The 19,630-nt window shown below is 40.4% G+C and overlaps 1 protein-coding gene across 1 annotated transcript in view; it reads left to right on the top strand.

The window, feature by feature from the left end:
• Positions 1-12,312: 12,312 nt before the first annotated feature.
• LOC126428160 (ras suppressor protein 1) overlaps positions 12,313-19,630 on the top strand; it is a 60,844-nt gene continuing 53,526 nt past the window's right edge. The window contains exon 1 of the mRNA XM_050090070.1: positions 12,313-12,548. Coding sequence (XP_049946027.1) covers positions 12,404-12,548 — 145 coding nt within the window. The 5' untranslated portion in view covers positions 12,313-12,403. The remainder of the gene's footprint in view (positions 12,549-19,630) is intronic.

Genomic DNA, 19,630 nt, shown 5'->3' with positions numbered 1-19,630 from the left:
AGAGTGGACAGTGTCTTGAAAGGAGGATATAAGATGGATGAACATCAGCGAAGGCAAAATAAGAATAATGGAATGCAGTTGAATTAAATCGGGTGATGGTGAGGGAATTAGATTAGGAAATGAGACACTTAAAGTAGTAAAGGAGTTTTGCTATTTGAGGAGCGAAATAACTGATGATGGTCAAAGTAGAGAGGATATAAAATGTAGACTGGCAATGGCAAGGTAAGCGTTTCTGAAAAAGAAGAGAAATTTGTTAACATCGAGTACAGATTTAAGTGTCAGGAACTCTTTTCTGAAAGTATATGTATGGAAGTGAAACATTGATGATAAATAGTTTAGACAAGAAGAGAATAGAAGCTTTCAAAATGTGGTGCCACAGAAGAATGCTGAAGATTAGATGGGTAGATCATGTAACTAATGAAGAGGCACTGAATAAAATTGGTGGGGAATAGGAATTTGTGGCACAACTTAACTAGACGAAGGGATCGGTTGGTAGCACATGTTCTGAGGCATCAAGGGATCACCAATTAAGTATTGGAGGGTAGCGTGGGGGGTAAAAATCGCAGAGGGAGACCAAGAGATGAATACAGTGAGCAGATTCAGAAGGATGTAGGTTGCAGTAGATACTTGGAGATGAAGAAGCTTGAACAGGATAGAGTAGCATGGAGAGTTGCATCAAACCAGTCTCTGGACTGAAGGCCACAACAACAACAATGTAACTTCAGATTTTTTATTATAGAAGAGAATCTCTATTTGTCTTTCAGTATGTTTTCCGTGCAATTGTCTTGACCATTGTGTTCAATATATAAAACACCGCAACACTAATTACTTAAATATGCATGTGCAGGACAAGTAGACATGCATTGAATATGATAGACACATACAGTGATCATACATACAATGGTACTACACACCATTAATAATACATTATGTTAATAACATATACAATAGTATCACACATAACTATGTTTTAACTTAAGTACCATGTAGAAAAAAAGTGTAAATGCTTATACATTACTGTCACAAACATATAGGCAGAGTTCATAATGTAGTTATTAGCAGCTTACTGCCCATCTACAGTGTTTCACTATTTAGAAACTCATCAAGTGAGTAGAACAGTGTACATTAGAACCAGACTTCTATGTTATGCTTAAAGCTATTCATGGGTACATCACTCACTGTCCTTGGGCGTTTGTTATAGAATTTCAAGCATAGGTACTTATTGCCTCTTAAGTGTTCATGTCAGTCTTGAGCACAAAAGATCTAGGTTACTATTATTTCCATTATTATGTACTTGCACTTGGGCTCTTAGGTTAAAATTCCTTTTTTCTTTGGCATATATTAGACAATTTTAGATATACATTAGGCAAGTGTCACTACCTTGGGCTCTTTAAAGTGTTTTTTTTGGTGCTAAAGCTATGAGTAATATAGATGTAACTGCTTTCTTCTGCCACTTAAAGATAGAACTTTGACCCACTGAGTTACTCCATACTACATTTGAAACTGAAAGAGAGCAAAATATATAGAAATTAAATTTTTACTAATAGTTTCTTTTTCAAAATTTTAAAATAGAAAGGAACTGACTGGATTACAATATTTTGAAAAGGTCAACATAAAGTACTGTCCCCAACATCCCTCCTTGATAAAGGGAGGGTTAATATACATTTTGCACAACTATCGTGACAATAGAACAATAGAATGATGATTATCTGACATTGTCAGCTGTATTGGATGCCATTTCAGAATTTAAACATGATTTTTTTCTTGTTACAAAAGTTTATTCACCCAGATCACACAAAAGCACCCAATTATTACTAGTTTCAGTTAATTTAAACTGACATCTCCAGATCATATGCATAGAAAAAAAGTATTACTGGGCCAATCCATTTTGTCAACTTCACATTAATTGGACACAACTATAAAGATACAATTACGGAAAATTCCAATGTCAAACCAACATAAAATGCATACAAATTCATAGTAAATGCACCTTACAGAGGCAACATCCTATAGTTGTGTCTCTTGTCATACAATAACAGAATAGCTGTGCAAACAGTGCACAATAGCTACAAATTAAAAACATAAGAGCTACATAAAATGTTTATGTGTTGTGTCCTTGTTGACATCTAACAGGAAACTTATGAGGGAATCAGTAGAATACATCATGTATTGAGGCACCACCAGATGGCATCAGTTTTTTACAACATAAGATTATACCAGCGAATTACAATGTAAAGAGTTTTATATTTTATTATAAAGTTTTCCAAATACATATAGGTAAAAAATATATAATGGAAAATCCAGGATGGAATGTAACAATACCAGAGAAGGACAGTTGCTACTCACCATATAGCAGAGGTGCTGAGTCGCGATAGTCACAACAAAAAGATTCACACAATTAAAGCTTTCGGCCATTAAGGCCTTTGTCAGCAGTAGACACACACACACACACACACACACACACACAGTCTGAGAGCTGAGACAGTGTGGCTATAGCATTTTCAACTTAGTCATTGTGCCAAATATCATATAACACAGCTTGATGTAAGAGATATCTGGTTTGCAGTCTAGATGAATTTGTAATGCAGTCTTTCAGTAATTATACATACTAAGTAATTCTAACTAAGCTTTATAATATTGAGAGGAGATAATACAAACACTGTCCCTCGTTGGGAAAGTTAAGCTAGTGGTAATTGTACTTACAATAAGGATTGTTACATACAGCCACAGTAGAACTTCACACTCGCTTATGAAGAGTTGTTCTGTTATGTAAAACCTAGACCTCTAAATATGCTATATTCAGTGGAGTGCTTTTCTGTTACCACATCATATGAGGTTAAGATACTAAACTTTGCGAAACAGTAACACCATTTGTGACTCTTTTGACTTGGCATGTTCTATGATGTTGGTACTTTTATAAGTATTAATGCATCTGATATCTGGTACCATAATGTAACCTGCAGGTGCTGCAGCAGATTTAAATGGAGCTCACCAGGGTGTTTTATAGATAATGACAGGTCACTTATGGTGTTTTTATGGTTCCACCTTGCAGCCCTTCTCCCTCTGTTTACGTTCAAAGGCAAAGTTTTGTCTGAAAATTTTGTGCAATGGGTCAATATGTAACACTTACTGCACCCTAGACCATGACCCAGATAACAGACTTAATCTGATTTTGTCCATTATAAGTGGTTTTGGGTAAGCCTGCAAATGAAAACAATTTACTGCTACCAGGCATGATTGTCTTTTATTCAAATTTTATGCAACACGATTTGGGAAATGATTTCCATTTTGAAGAGCATTAATACATTGGACCATAACCTAGACTTCTATATACGCAGCACCCATTCGCTGGTCATTGAAGATACATTATTATACGAAAGACTATTCTCACCAGTAGCAAAATCACCAACTCCTTTTCATATCTTTAATCTCTATATACCAAGAATTTATTGTGGTAACCATAATAACCTACCACTTTCTGTATTTGGTAACAATGCCCATAATACTTATCAACCAGAATATTACCCACCTATCCTTTGGCAAGGATAATAGCACTGATGCATCATTGTATGGAAGCAATGAGGCCTTGGTAAGTTGCTAGAGGGAGTTGGCACCACATCTGCACACACAAGTCCCCTAATTCCCATGAATTCTAGGGAGGGGGATGATGAACTGTGACGCCAAGTTCAATCACGTCCCAGATGTGTTCAATCGGGCTCAGATTTGGCAAGTTGGAGGGACAGCACATCCACTGGAACTTGCCACAGTGTTTCTAAAACCACAGTGTTTTTAAAACCACTGTGTCACATTACTGGCCTAGTGACATGGTGCATTGTGTTGTTGTTGTCGTCTTCAGTCCTGAGACGGGTTTGATGCAGCTCTCCATGCTACTCTATCCTGTGCAAGCTTCCTCATCTCCCAGTACTTACTGCAACCTACATCCTTCTGAATCTGCTTAGTGTATTCATCTCTTGGTCTCCCTCTACAATTTTTACCCTCCCCGCTGCCCTCCAGTACTAAATTGGTGATCCCTTGATGCCTCAAAACATGTCCTACCAACCGGTCCCTTCTTTTTGTCAAGTTGTGCCACAAACTCCTCTTCTCCCAAATTCTATTCAATACCTCCTCATTAGTTACGTGATCTACCCATCTAATCTTCAGCATTCTTCTGTAGCACCACATTTCGAAAGCTTCTATTCTCTTCTTGTCCAAACTACTTATCGTCCATGTTTCACTTCCATACATGGCTACTCTCCATACAAATACTTTCAGAAACGACTTCCTGACACTTAAATCTATACTCGATGTTAACAAATTTCTCTTCTTCTGAAACGCTTTCCTTCCCATTGCCAGTCTACATTTTATATCCTCTCTGCTTCGACCATCACCAGTTATTTTGCTCCCCAAATAGCAAAACACCTTTACTACTTTAAGTGTCTCATTTCCTAATCTAATTCCCTCAGCATCACCCGACTTAATTTGACTACATTCCATTATTCTCGTTTTGCTTTTGTTGATGTTCATCTTATATCCTCCTTTCAAGACGCTATCCATTCCGTTCAACTGCTCTTCCAAGTCCTTTGCTGTCTCTGACAGAATTACAATGTCATCGGCGAACCTCAAAGTTTTTATTTCTTCTCTATGGATTTTAATACCTACTCCGAATTTTTCTTTTGTTTACTTTACTGCTTGCTCAATATACAGATTGAATAACATTGGGGAGAGGCTACAACCCTGTCTCACTCCCTTCCCAACCACTGCTTCCCTTTCATGCCCCTCAAGTCTTATAACTGCCATCTGGTTTCTGTACAAATTGTAAATAGCCTTTTGCTTCCTGTATTTTACCCCTGCCACCTTTAGAATTTGAAAGAGAGTATTCCAGTCAACATTGTCAAAAGCTTTCTCTAAATCTACAAATGCTAGAAACATAGGTTTGCCTTCCCTTAATCTTTCTTCTAAGATAAGTCGTAAGGTCAGTATTGCCTCACGCGTTCCAACATTTCTACGGAATCCAAACTGATCTTCCCAGAGGTCAGCTTCTACCATTTTTTCCATTTGTCTGTATAGAATTCGCGTTAGTATTTTGCAGCTGTGACTTATTAAACTGATAGTCTGGTAATTTTCACATCTGTCAACACCTGCTTTCTTTGGGATTTTAATTATTATATTCTTCTTGAAGTCTGAGGGTATTTTGCCTGTCTCATACATCTTGCAGCTTCCGAAATAGTGCATTATCTTTTTGAAAAATGCCACTGTTGTTGGGAAACATGATCATCATAAAAGGGTGTACTTGGTCTGCTAGTAGTGTACGGTACTCCTTGGCCGTCACAGTGCCGTGCACGAGCTCCCATTGGTCCCGAGGATGTTCACGCGAATGCTCCCCAGAGCGTAATGGAGCCACTGCCAGCTTGTCTCCGTCCCACAGTACGGGTGTCAAGGTGCTGTTCACCTCAAAAACGATGGATTCACATACTCCCTTCAGCATGGGAAACATATTGGGATTCATCAGAGCATTCAATGCTCTGCCACTGCACCACCATCCAGAGCCGATGGTCAAGTGCCCATTTCAGTTGTAGTTGCCGATGCCGTATTAACATTGGTATCTGCACGGGTTGTCAGCTACGGCGGCCCATCATTGGGAGTGTTTGGTTCACTGCATGTTCAGACACAAATGTACTCTGCCCAGCATTAAAGTCTGATGTTAGTTCCACCACCGTCTGCCCCATTTTAACTGGCTAGTCTACAACATCCGACACCTGTAGTGACATCTGGACGTGGTTTCACCTTGGTTTAGCCACATGTTGGAGACGCCACAGCACTTCTCAAATACCTGACAAGTCACGCGGTTTCCGAAATGCTCGTGCCGAGCCTCCGGGCCGTCACAATCTTCCCTTGATCGAAATAAAACAGACAGTGCTCCTTCCCCATTCTACACACAGACAGCACACTCACTCTTACTACATGCCCCGTGCATGTGTCTGACTATCAGTCATTCCTCACTAGGTAATGCTGGTATCACCTGGACAGGGTTATATTGGTAGTAGGTCAACGGTCATGTTCTGGCTGATCAGTGAACAAGACACAGTAATAATAATATCTTTGTAATGAGTTCTTGATGTATATACACTACTGGCCATTAACATTTCTACACCAAGAAGAAAAGCAGATGATAAACGGGTATTCATTGGACAAATATATTATACTAGAATTGACATGTGATTGCATTTTCACACAATTGGGTGCATAGATCCTGAGAAATCAGTACCCAGAAAAACCACCTCTGGCCGTAATAACGGCCTTGATATGACTAGGCATTGTGTCAAATAGAGCTTGGATGGTGTGTACAGGTACAGCTGCCCATGCAGCTTCAACACGATACCACAGTTCATCCAGAGTAGTGACTGGCGTATTGTGACGATCCAGTTGCTCGGCCACCATCGACCAGACGTTTTCAGTTGATGAAAGAGCTGGAGAATGTGCTGGCCAGGGCAGCAGTCAAACATTTTCTGTATCCAGAAAGGCCTGTACAGGACCTGCAACATGCGGTTGTGCATTATCCTGCTGAAATGTAGGGTTTCGCAGGGATCGAATGAAGGGTAGAGCCACGGGTCACAACACATCTGAAATGTAACGTCCACTGTTCAAAGTGCCGTCAATGCGAACAAGAGGTGACCCAGACGTGTAACCAATGGCACCCCATACCATCACGCCGGGTGACACGCCACTATGGCGATGACGAATACACGCTTCCAATGTGCATTCACCCCGATGTTGCCAAACATGGATGCAACTATCATGATGCTGTAAACAGAACCTGGATTCATCCTAAAAAAATGATGTTTTGCCATTCGTGCACCCAGGCTCATTGGTGAGTACACTATCGCAGGCGCTCTTGTCTGTGATGCAGCGTCAAAGGTAACCGCAGCCACGTCTCCGAGCTGATAGTCCATGCTGCTGCAAACATCGACGAACTGTTCGTGCAGATGGTTGTTGTCTTGCAAACGTCCCCATATGTTGACACAGGAATCGAGACGTGGCTGCCCGATCCATTACAGCCGTATGGATAAGATGCCTGTCATGTCGATTGCTAGTGATATGAGGCTGTTGGGATCCAACACGGCGTTCTGTATTACCCTCCTGAACCCACTGATTCCATAATCTGCTAACAGTCATTGGATCTCAACAAAAGCGAGCAGCAATGTTGTGATATGATAAACCGCAATCGCGATAGGCTACAATCCGACCTTTATCAAAGTCGGAAACATGATGGTACGCATTTCTCCTCATTACACGAGGCATCACAATAACTTTTCACCAGGCAATGGCGGTCAACTGCTGTGTGTGTATGAGAAATCGGTTGGAAACTTTCCTCATGTCAGCATGTTGTAGGTGTCGCCACCGGCGCCAACCTTGTGTGAATGGTCTGAAAAGTTAATCATTTGCGTATCACAACATCTTCTTCCTGTCAGTTAAATTTCGCGTCTGTAGCACGTCATCTTCGTGGTGTAGCAATTTTGATGGCCAGTAGTGTATTTGGAAAATCAGGACATAATCCTTTTAATTTTATGGATTTTTATATACAAAAAAATATAAAATTCTTAACATTGTATTTTGAAGACATAATCTTAGCTTGTAAAAGCAGAAGTGTCTGATGCCACCTGTATGCTTTGACCCATGATGTAATGATGCTGTGGTGAGTGACGTCACTATAGCACAGAGTTTTTGAGTTGGTTGTGTTTGTAGATGTCGTGTCGTTGCATTTGGTAGTGTCGTCTAATGGTGGATATTGATGTACTGCGTTTAACATGTGGCATTTAATTCATTTGAGTTTTGGTTGTCATTGTGCTAATGTGGTTTTGAGTTTGGGTAGTTGGTGCAGTAATGTGGGTTGTGAGAGTGTCTTCTTTGCTGTCAGTAAGTTGTTATGGTTTGTTTTTTTTTCTTTCTTTTTTTGTTTAGGTGTTTGACATTTTTGTTAGGTCTGTTTAGTTTGGTGTTTGTAGAGTGGAAAGAAGACTAATTTTTTTCTTGTTTTTTTTTAGGTATGGATATTTCAGTGAAGCTTATGAGTGTATCATTATGATCTGCAATGGGTGATGATATGATGTCTGTCATACAGTTTCTGCAGGTGTTTGGTCTTATTGCTGAATATGTTAGGTGTCACATTTGTGACAGCAACATTAGGTTTATGAAAGTTCTTTTGGTTCAGATCAGGGACAGGTATTTGTGGTGTTGTCAGCGCGACAATATCTGTTGCTCGATAAGACGTGGCATCTGGTTCAAGAACTCTAGGTTGGCGATGAGGGAGATTGTCTTGTTTACTTATTATTTTTGTTATAGGTCCTCTATACGTTTTTGTGCAGATAAGACTGGCGTCAGTGAAAGAATTGTTTTGGATTGGTTTTCTTTTTGTCGAAAGGTTTGTTCAGAGTATGTGAAATATAGGGGGAAGTAGGGTGGGCCAGGGGTTGTTGTTGGAATTGATGAATCGCAGTTTGGTAAGAGAGAGTATGGCAGGGACAGTTCTCTGATTGGTTTGCAGGCATGGAGGGATGTTATTTTGGGGTGTGGAGTTTGCTGATTCTGTTTTTAGGGTTATGCATGGTCGTAGCAAAAGGAAACTATTGGGACTGATTGAGGAGTATGTTAAGAAGCATATTACTGTAATTTCTGATGCATTTTCGTCTTACAGACTTTTGGAGAAAAAGAATTATAATCATGTCGTAGTTAACCACAGTATATGTTTTAAAACTGATGATGCTAGGGCTTCTACACTCCTGGAAATGGAAAAAAGAACACATTGACACCGGTGTGTCAGACCCACCATACTTGCTCCGGACACTGCGAGAGGGCTGTACAAGCAATGATCACACGCACGGCACAGCGAACACACCAGGAACCGCGGTGTTGGTCATCGAATGGCGCTAGCTGCGCAGCATTTGTGCACCGCCGCCGTCAGTGTCAGCCAGTTTGCCGTGGCATACGGAGCTCCATCGCAGTCTTTAACACTGGTAGCATGCCGCGACAGTGTGGACGTGAACCGTATGTGCAGTTGACGGACTTTGAGCGAGGGCGTATAGTGGGCATGCGGGAGGCCGGGTGGACGTACCGCCGAATTGCTCAACACGTGGGGCGTGAGGTCTCCACAGTACATCGATGTTGTCGTAGGATCCTACGCAGTGCCGTAGGGGACCGCACCGCCACTTCCCAGCAAATTAGGGACACTGTTGCTCCTGGGGTATCGGCGAGGACCATTCGCAACCGTCTCCATGAAACTGGGCTACGGTCCCACACACCGTTAGGCTATCTTCCGCTCACACCCCAACATCGTGCAGCCCGCCTCCAGTGGTGTCGCGACAGGCGTGAATGGAGAGACGAATGGAGATGTGTCGTCTTCAGCGATGAGAGTCGCTTCTGCCTTGGTGCCAATGATGGTCGTATGCGTGTTTGGCGCCGTGCAGGTGAGCGCCACAATCAGGACTGCATACGACCGAGGCACACAGGGCCAACACCCGGAATCATGGTGTGGGGAGCGATCTCCTACACTGGCCGTACACCACTGGTGATCGTCGAGGGGACACTGAATAGTGCACGGTACATCCAAACCGTCATCGAACCCATCGTTCTACCATTCCTAGACCGGCAAGGGAACTTGCTGTTCCAACAGGACAATGCACGTCCGCATGTATCCCGTGCCACCCAACGTGCTCTAGAAGGTGTAAGTCAACTACCCTGGCCAGCAAGATCTCCGGATCTGTCCCCCATTGAGCATGTTTGGGACTGGATGAAGCGTCGTCTCACGCAGTCTGCACGTCCAGCACGAACGCTGGTCCAACTGAGGCGCCAGGTGGAAATGGCATGGCAAGCCGTTCCACAGGACTACATCCAGCATCTCTACGATCGTCTCCATGGGAGAATAGCAGCCTGCATTGCTGCGAAAGGTGGATATACACTGTACTAGTGCCGACATTGTGCATGCTCTGTTGCCTGTGTCTATGTGCCTGTGGTTCTGTCAGTGTGATCATGTGATGTATCTGACCCCAGGAATGTGTCAATAAAGTTTCCCCTTCCTGGGACAATGAATTCATGGTGTTCTTATTTCAATTTCCAGGAGTGTATTTAATATGAAGAGGTGTTTTAGGGGGTAAGTAAATCAGTTACAGGGAGAGGTAAGTTGCAGTCTTCCTATCTGCAACCTCTCATTTAGAATTTAGATCAGTACTGTTAGCGGAAAAGCATCCCTGAGATTTTTTTTTTAAGGGTTGTGCGAAAGGTGTATAGGTCGAAGATGGTGAGTTGAGGTTTCTTTTTTTCTTTGTTTGTGTGTGTGTGTGTGTGTGTGTGTGTGTGTGTGTGTGTGTGTGTGTGTGTGTGGATGTGTGCTTGTGGTGGCCAACCTAAGTGGAATTGCCAGAGGCTTTTGTTGGTAAGTGATTCTTGTTTTGGTTTTATTCTATAGTAATTGTCATGTTTTGTCTGTTGTATATTTTGTCTGTTGTATATTTATGGTAGATTGGTTTTGTTTTAATTGATGGGGTGAATATGGAAGTATTTGTGTTTGTGAGTTGCTGGAGTCTTGGTTCCACTTGTCAGAGCTGCTGGTGTTGATTTTTTGGTATCGATAGCTGTGGTTGAGCTAAAGGTCAAGCGAAATGTTTGATTCCACTATTCGGAGTAGTAAGCATTGAGCTATATATGTCAAGAAAAATATTCGAGTACAATTTTTTGGCCGTGGTAACTCTGTTTTTGGTATCGATAGCTGCGATTGAGCTATGTAGGGCAAGGGAAATGTCTGATTCCCGCGATTTCGTCGGTGTCGTGGTATATTCCAATTTGATTTTTTTAATGTTATTTGTTTTGGGATGGTGCGCTTTTTTAATTGTTATATATTTAGCTTGTCCCCGCCCTAAACCCCCAAATTCCCGCAGTTGCCTTGTTAGTTTCATTTTATTTTTGAAGTGAGACGTTATTGCGTTATTTTATTTTTGTACGAGTTTGTTAGAGTGTGTGTATAGTGACGCCATAGTCGCCATTTAGTATACGCTAGAATAGGCGTTTCCGCCACGATAACGTCATGGGTGAAAGCAGACGTGTGGAATCGGACGCTTCCGTTCGGCCGGTGGCGCCTCAAAACATGATGCGTTCCGTTGACTGCCTCATTACAGTTTCGTATTAGATGTCAACAAGGGTACAACAGGAAAACATTTTATACACGTCTTATGAATTTTATTTCCAACTTGTGAACTTTCTGGACGGCTGTTATAGTATGACGAGAGACGGTAGTATCGAATGTCGTTACGTAAATGTAGTTTTATGTATATTACAGCTGTGTCCAATCAGTGTGAGCAGTTGGCGTAATGGATTAGCCCTGTAAATTTTTTGTATACAAATGATCTTAAGATGACGATTTAATTTCGCTGAAATAAGAATTAGTTGTGTATTTTTGCGCGATCTGAGCGAATAAACTTCCGTAATAAGAACAAAAATCCTGTTTAAAAGAACAGAAATTTGATGTTATAGGGTGTTTCTCGTATCATTCACGAATACCATGGCAAGGAGAGTGTGGACAATTCTGTTTTTATAACATTAAATTCGTTAAGAATTGATAGAAAATTTGACACCATATTAATACCGACATATCTACACGTACAATTAGAAACTGAAGCTCTGTTTTAGGATCATAGGCATGGGCGTACCCAGTGAGGGGCAGGGGGGGGCAGCTGCCCCCCGCCCCACCGAAGATATTTGCAGTTTTTTACTAGTTTACTGTTTTATTTAATAAGAAAGGCTGCATGTTTTCTCGCACTGTACAAGTGCATTCTTGTATTTAAAATGTTTATTAAAAGCAGTTTTTCACTGGTTTACTGTTTTATTTAATTAGATGTGCTGTATGTTGTCTCGAGTCGTTGTTTCCTGAGACTAGTATGACCTGCCCCCCCCCCCCCCCCCTATAGATGACTCAGGCAGAGAAATCGCCTTTCCCCAAAACGCTTCAAAAAGCTTTTTCTGATTCGTTATGAAATAAAGTTCTGAAAAATCGTCATGTTGATGCACTAAAAATAAACCTAGTAAATTCCTGCTTATTATTTTAAAATCTAACGGCGCAAGAAGCGTTGATATAGACGAAAATCAATTAATTTCACGATATATTCCCAAGTTCTCAAGGCAAAAAATTGAACAATGATACTTACGGACTTCGTAAACGAGCGCTCTTTCCGACCTGAACTGCTTGAATTGGCTACATTGCCATCTGTGAGCAAATGCAGATACTACAAGATACATTTGGCACATGGCACGACGTGCTTGCCATCTAGCGGCAGGAGCACGTACTGTGAAGTAACTTTGCTTGTGTCAGGAAGTGGTGTGTTCTTATCAATTGGTGTTAAAAAAAGTCGAGCAGACAATGAATCAAGCGCCAGTGTCGTGTATTCCCAACACCAAAATGTCGAAGGCGCGTAAAGTCATCGACGAAGCGAAGGAAATCCAGAATCCTGAGCTGGATTTGGCCGATAAAGGGATAGCACACTTCGAGGAGATGCCTGGCCTGTGTAAGTTACGCTTCAAAGTTGCGGGAAATCGCATAGTCAGGTATTGTTGACCAAATTTGGAAACTTGTTCGACGGCTTTCAGGTAGTAGGCGGGGCCAGCCCACGGCTGTCAACACTGGCGTGTGGGAGTTGACAAAAACGGATACAAATGAAGGAAAATAAAAGCGAAATATGAATTCATCGAAGCAATATGCGCAAATACGTAAAACTTTCGACATGTCATGTGGAAATACACCTATCAAGATATTTGAGATAGTGGACACACCTTTAGGAAGAAAGACAAAATAATGTCTATAGAATAGTACATTTCGATCTTCTAAGCAAGATCAAAATGAGTGTATCGCCCATTTGCTTCCAGACTACGAAATCTCAAACTAATAATTCAGTTGCCTGAATTGTGTTTCAGTCACCCGCTTATTGCGGTTCCTCGGACTTTCAGACAGTTTTGTAATTGTACTGGAAGTAACAACACACAAAATCAACACGATCGCTTTTGCAGCTATGAACTGACAACCTTACAAAAATTTGCGCATCGTAAATTGTAGCGTTACAGTTACGATGTCAGAACAGTATAGTAAGCGACATAATTACGACGCAAGGGATGTAAATAATTTAACAGGATTTTAATAGTATACTTACACACTGGTCAGAAAGGCACTAAGACTAGCAAAAAGAGTTATATATATTAAAGAGTTATCAGCCTCAAAACTGCAATAACCGAAATTACTGTAACAAATGAGAGAGAGTGCTGGATTCAGAATCGCCTTAAATAATCATACTCGATCTGAATTGTTAGCATAATTTTTGTGAATGTTTATCAGTCCCGTTCACCCACTAGTCCAAAGCACTCACTGTTTTTTCAAATACCAGTTCCCTTTGATACATTTGTGCATTACATTTCAAGTTAAAAGTTAACAATGTGTATTATGCTTCAGAAAGTTTTGGCTGTGAATGGTACCCAAGCTAATTTTCATAGAGCTACCATTAAAAAACTTTTACTGAGACATATTTCCAAAATTAAATGTAGACAATCCATAGATCAACCAAGCAAAAAGTTGAGATCTGTGTGTTATGCACTTAAGAGACCTCTGTCATTGTGTTGACATAAAAACAAATTTGTTGGCGTGTTTTGCATGCTTGTTCTCCTTGTTTCATGGAACTGAGTTCTGTGAGATTGCACCTAAATTAATTAGACTGTTTATTATGTGGAACTGAGCAGAAAGAATTTTGTGTAATCTTGGTAATTGTACATGTTGCAAAAGCCGTTTTAAAGATCATGTTATTCTCGCACTGACTTCCCAATTTATTTACTCTTTAATGGTGTTTGTTGTTAATAACAGAAGTTCACTAAACTATTATTTACACAGTGACAATACAAGGCCTAAAAGTTATTTTCATATAGACTTTTTCCCTCTTGTCCAGGGCTCAGAATGACGTTATGTATTCTACTGGTAAGATATTCAACAAGCTCTTGTCTACCACAAAGCAAGAAATTCGAAATCTCTACTAGTTTGAAAGAAAATGGAGAGCATATCTAGTTATTTACTACACCTAGATTCAGGGATTAACTCTTTTCTGAAGAGATCTATTGCGTAGCCTTATAGGCCCTTTTAAGAATGTAAGTTTGTATGTACTAGAGAAAATTATAAGATCTGTGGCAGGTGAATTTTAATGTAACATATAAACTGAGCAGTGTGTTGACACATGAAAAGTGATCATTTGTTCATTCATTCTTTGTCTTATGTTAATGTATAAAGGGTGTTCCAGGTGGAATGGTCATTATCTTGAGATATGCTATGAATAGTCATTCAAGTCCATTAAACATGGGCTCTAAAATGTGTATTTTAGGACCTATGAGGACTACTTCATCTTTAAAACTTTGCAACAAATCTCTTCCATAACAAGCTCTTTGGTTTCCATATTTTGGGAGGAGGTAGTATGGACCAAAACAAAAGAGAAGTGTCTAGTAAACATGGGCTCTAAAGTACATAACATGAGAACTAGGAGCACTTGTTCAGTAGAAGAGATGTACTTCACAGTAGCGAAGATGGAAAATTGATCATAGTTCTTAAGATATGCATTTTAGAGCCCATGTTTATTAAACACTTCTCTTTTGCTTTGGTCCATACTACCTCTTTGTAATATGTGGAGAGCAAAAAGTTGGCAAAGAAGAGATTTATTTCATAGTATCGAAGATGAACAAGTGCTCATGCATTTTAAGCCCCATGTTTACCATACTTTTTTTGCTTTGAATGACTGTGTCTTTCCGTGAATACTGACTATTTCTCCTGGGACACACTGTGTACTGATTCATTTCTCATCTGTGAAGGCTCTCCTGCTTGATGGGATTGTTGTTGTTGTTGTGGTCTTCAGTCCTGAGACTGGTTTGATGCAGCTCTCCATGCTGCTCTATCCTGTACAAGCTGCTTCATCTCCCAATACCTACTGCAGCGTACATCCTTCCAAATCTGCTTAGTGTATTCATCTCTTTGACTCCCTCTACGTATTTTACCCTCCATGCTGCCCTCCAATACTAAACTGGTGATACCTTGATGCCTCAGAACATATCCTACCAACCGGTCCCTTCTTCTGGTCAAGTTGTGCCACAAACTCCTCCCCAATTCTGTTCAATACCTCCTCATTAGTTATGTGATCTAATCTTCAGCATTCTTCTGTAGCGCCACATTTCGGAAGTTTCTATTCTCTTATTGTCCAAACTATTTATTGTCCATGTTTCACTTCCATACATGGCTACACTCCATACAAATACTTTCAGAAATGACTTCCTGTCATTTAAATCTATACTCAATGTTAACAAATATGTCTTCTTCAGAAACGCTTTTCTTGCCATTGCCCGTTTACATTTTATATCCTCTCTACTTTGACCATCATCAGTTATTTTGCTCCTCAAATAGCAAAACTCCTTTACTGTTTTAAGTGTCTCATTTCCTTATCTAATACCCTCTGCATCAGACTACATTCCATTATCCTCATTTTGCTTTTGTTGATGTTCATCTTATATCCTCCTTTCAAGACACTGTCCATTCCATTCAACTGCTCTTCCAAGTCCTTTGCTGTCTCTGACAGAATTATTTTTCTTTTGCTTTGAATGACTGTGTGTCATGTACGTGAATACTGACTATTTCTCCTGGGACACACTGTATTCTGATTCATTTCACATCTGTGAAGGCTCTTCTGCTTGATGGGATTATTGGAACGTAAAGGAATGGATGAATGGAGTCTTTTGTTCACACATTGTGATCGGTACTGTTGGACCTTCCAAGACCTGTTTGGACGGAGTTTGGTTTTAGTTTTATATCCCATCATCATGGACAGCCTTTAGAGACGTGGAATGAGTAAAGTTGTAAACTGACAGGCAGAAGGCCCTGTTGAATTATTCTGTAAAGTACACTAACAATAAAGTGTGGTTAAGCAAATCTACTCACGCCAATAATGATGGCAATTACTTCTGTTTTACATTATATATCTACGTTAGGAGAAAAGCAGCTGCTTTGACAATAAACTGCTGCTCCTCCTGTTATGTACCCAGCTGCTGTTATTATTAAAAACATCGCAAAGGTATTTTAGCTTTACATAGTCCACAATCTATATATTGACAAAGTAAAGATGAATCTAATAGAAAGCTTAAGAGTTATGCAGATTTTACATTGTTGAGTCCAAGTGTTCAGTAAATTGCAGAAGCAGTGGCTACTGGGGTATTCTTTTACTTTGACTTTGAATATTTATAGATTTTAAGTATTCTGCCTTATATCCACTGGCAACCTTTTTCACACTTTTGCACCAGTATACCAAACTCCATCCTAAATCCTAAAACAGGATACATAGCTTATCTGGAACTTATTTCTACTTGTAGTATTGTGGTTATGATCTGGTGAAGTCATCCTGAATACACTCTTGTTATTTACAACTGCTACCATTAGATAGTATATGCATTGGCATATTAAGTGTAAGAATCTGTAGGTCCCTGAAGAGCTTCTGCAAGATGTTTGGTTATCAGTTTTTGTACTCAATGCTCTTATTCCTCACTTCTGTAGAATAAACATTTTTGTTCGCCTTAGCTGCAATGTTTCAAAAGAGTATATCATAGGACAGAACTGAGTGAAAGATGCTAGCAGTCATGTCTGTAGGTCAACATGGTGAGAGAGATTTCTGGGTGCAGAATAGTCAGAGCAACCATCGGCATTGCCACAGTGGCAAACACCAGTTCTCATCAGATCACCAAAGTTAAGTGCTGTCAGCTGTTTGGACGGATGACTGTCTGGGTGCACTCAGCCCTTGTGAGGCCGATTAAGGAGCTACTTGACAGAAGTAGTGGCTCTGTCCACAAAAGCTGGCAACAGCCGGGAGAGCAGTGTGCTGACCACATGCCCCTCCATATCCACACCCAGTGACGCCTATGGGATGACATGATAGTCAGTTGGCACTGGTGGGCTTTCAAGGCCTTCAGGAATAGAGTTTAGTTTAGTAAAGCAGCCAGAGCTGAGCTTTTTGGTTAACTTAGCCACAAACGGGGGCATATCAGTTTATTGTCCATCTGGATGCTCACAAAATTCGCATATGATACCTATTGATCTCTATTTCTCATATGTGTAAGGCATTTCTGTAGATTTAGAATTGCATAATATGAGTTTTTGGAAGGTTGAAGTATATGCTGTTGGTTATGAACCAGTAGTAGGCCTATTCCATTATTTTGAAGCTGTGTTTAGTATACATGTGTCTGGGCCCTTTGTCAATCTACGGGGTGGACAAAAATATGAAAACATCAAAAACACATCCCATTACCACCCCTAATGTAGTGTACAAAACTCTTGGCGTTCAAAGCAGCTTCAAATCACCTTGGATAAATACAGAACCTGTATGGTTTTTCAACAGTACCTTAAACCATGTTGTTGTGGTCTTCAGCCCTGAGACTGGTTTGATGCAGCTCTCCATGCTGCTCTATTCTGTGCAGGCTGCTTCATCTCCCAGTACGTACTGCAGCCTACATCCTTCCAAATCTGCTTAGTGTATTCATCTCTTAGACTCCCTCTACGTATTTTACCCTCCATGCTGCCCTCCAATACTGAACTGGTGATACCTTGATGCCTCAGAACATATCCTACCAACCGATCCCTTCTTCTAGTCACGTTGTGCCACAAACTTCTCTTCTCCCCAATCCTATTCAACACCTCCTCAATAGTTACATGATCTACCCATCTAATCTTCAGCATTCTTCTGTAGCACCACATTTCGAAAGCTTCTATTCTCTTCTTGTCTAAGCTATTTATCGTCCACGTTTCACTTCCATACATGGCTACACTCCATACAAATACTTTCAGAAATGACTTTCTGACATTTAAATCTATACTCGATGTTAACAAATTTCTCTTCTTCAGAAACGCTTTCCTTACTATAGCCAGTCTACTCTTTGTATCCTCTCAACTTCGACCATCATCAGTTATTTTGCTCCCCAAATAGCAAAACTCCTTTACTACTTTAATCGTCTCATTTCCTAATCTAATTCCTGCAGCATCACCCGATTTAATTCAACTACATTCCATTATCCTCGTTTTCCTTTTGTTGATGTTCATCTTATACCCTCCCTTCAAGACATCGTCCATTCCATTAAACTGCTCTCCCCTTCAACATCTGAATAATTTCTTTTATCTCATCATACATTTCTTCAATCTCTTCCTCATCTGCGGAGCTAGTTGGAATATAAACTTGTAGTACTGTGGTAGGCGTGGGATTTGTGTCTGTCTGTGCTGCAATAATGCTTTCAGTATGCTGTTCATAATAATCTACCCATGTTCCTATTTTTTTTTTAATTCGTTATTAAAACTACTTCTGCATTATCCCAATTTGATTTTCCATTTCCCTTTTAAAATTTTCTAACCTAACGTACATTCCATGCTCCGATCTGTAGAACTCCAGTTTTGTTTCTCCTGATAACAACATCCTCCTGAATAGTGCCTGCCCAGAGATCTGATTGGGGGACTATTTTACCTCCAGAATATTTCACTCAATGTGACGCCATCATCATTTAACCACACAGTAAAGCTGCATGTGCTCAGGAAAAGTTACGGTTGTAGTTTCCCCTTGCTTTCAGCCGCTCACAGTACCATCAAGCAAGGCCGTTTTGGTTAATGTTACAAGGCCAGTTCAGTTAATCATCCAGACTGTTGCCCTGCAATTATTGAAAAGGCTGTTGCCTCTCTTCAGGAACCACACGTTTGTCCAGCATCTCAACAAACCATGGATATTCAAGGGAGAATAAGGTGCTAGTGGCCTACTACATTATACCTATCAAATTGTCCACAACACAGATTACAGTGATTTTGAGAGAAGGAGTGGGTGTTTGTATAACTTCAAACGCCGCTATAGAACAAATTGTCAGCTTGACACCACACAGCAAACTGTAGAATTGTTCCAAAAATTTGTAGGTGAGATAAACAAACTTATCCCGTCATTCAATAAGGAATTTGTTTTCAACTCCAACCATTTGAGATTTGAAGAGGAAATGCGTATGAAAAAACCCTAGAAATTAGAAGTATAATAGACAGTTGTATCAAGATCAACTAACATCAGCGCCTTAACACATTTGTATACAGTTGTGTCAACTGTTAATCTGGAAAGTTATTTACTGTTTTGTGAGAAGTTGGAGATGCTCTGCCCCTATTATTCTTTCTCATGTGCTTGATCTTGCAATGGCAGTAGGGAATATTTATGTCACAGCAAGCAAAAGTGGGAAAATGGGCACAAGAGAAATAAACGTATGGTATTATAACGGCTTTTGGCAAATAGCTGGTCTAAATAACTAGCTTTTGCTCGATTCTTGGCTCACATAAAAAAATTGTACTCAAATAGAGCAAACTATACCTCCTGAAAAGTTTGTGTCACTGCAGTTGATACTACCTGGAACCACTGGACAAATTCAGTCCATGGATGTCTGTTTTTTCCATGCTTATAAAACATATTATTACACTAGGTGCAGCTGTACCTTAAAGTATATCCAGTTTCATGATAAACTCCAGGACAGACTGTTTCGCATCGGTTGCATGCCATTACATTCTATCAGTGCT

This window comes from Schistocerca serialis, chromosome 12 (genome assembly GCF_023864345.2).
Source record: "Schistocerca serialis cubense isolate TAMUIC-IGC-003099 chromosome 12, iqSchSeri2.2, whole genome shotgun sequence".
Taxonomy (NCBI): domain Eukaryota; kingdom Metazoa; phylum Arthropoda; class Insecta; order Orthoptera; family Acrididae; genus Schistocerca; species Schistocerca serialis.
The sequence above is the reverse complement of the archived record's forward strand: the minus strand, read 5'-3'. Positions and strand labels throughout refer to the sequence as shown.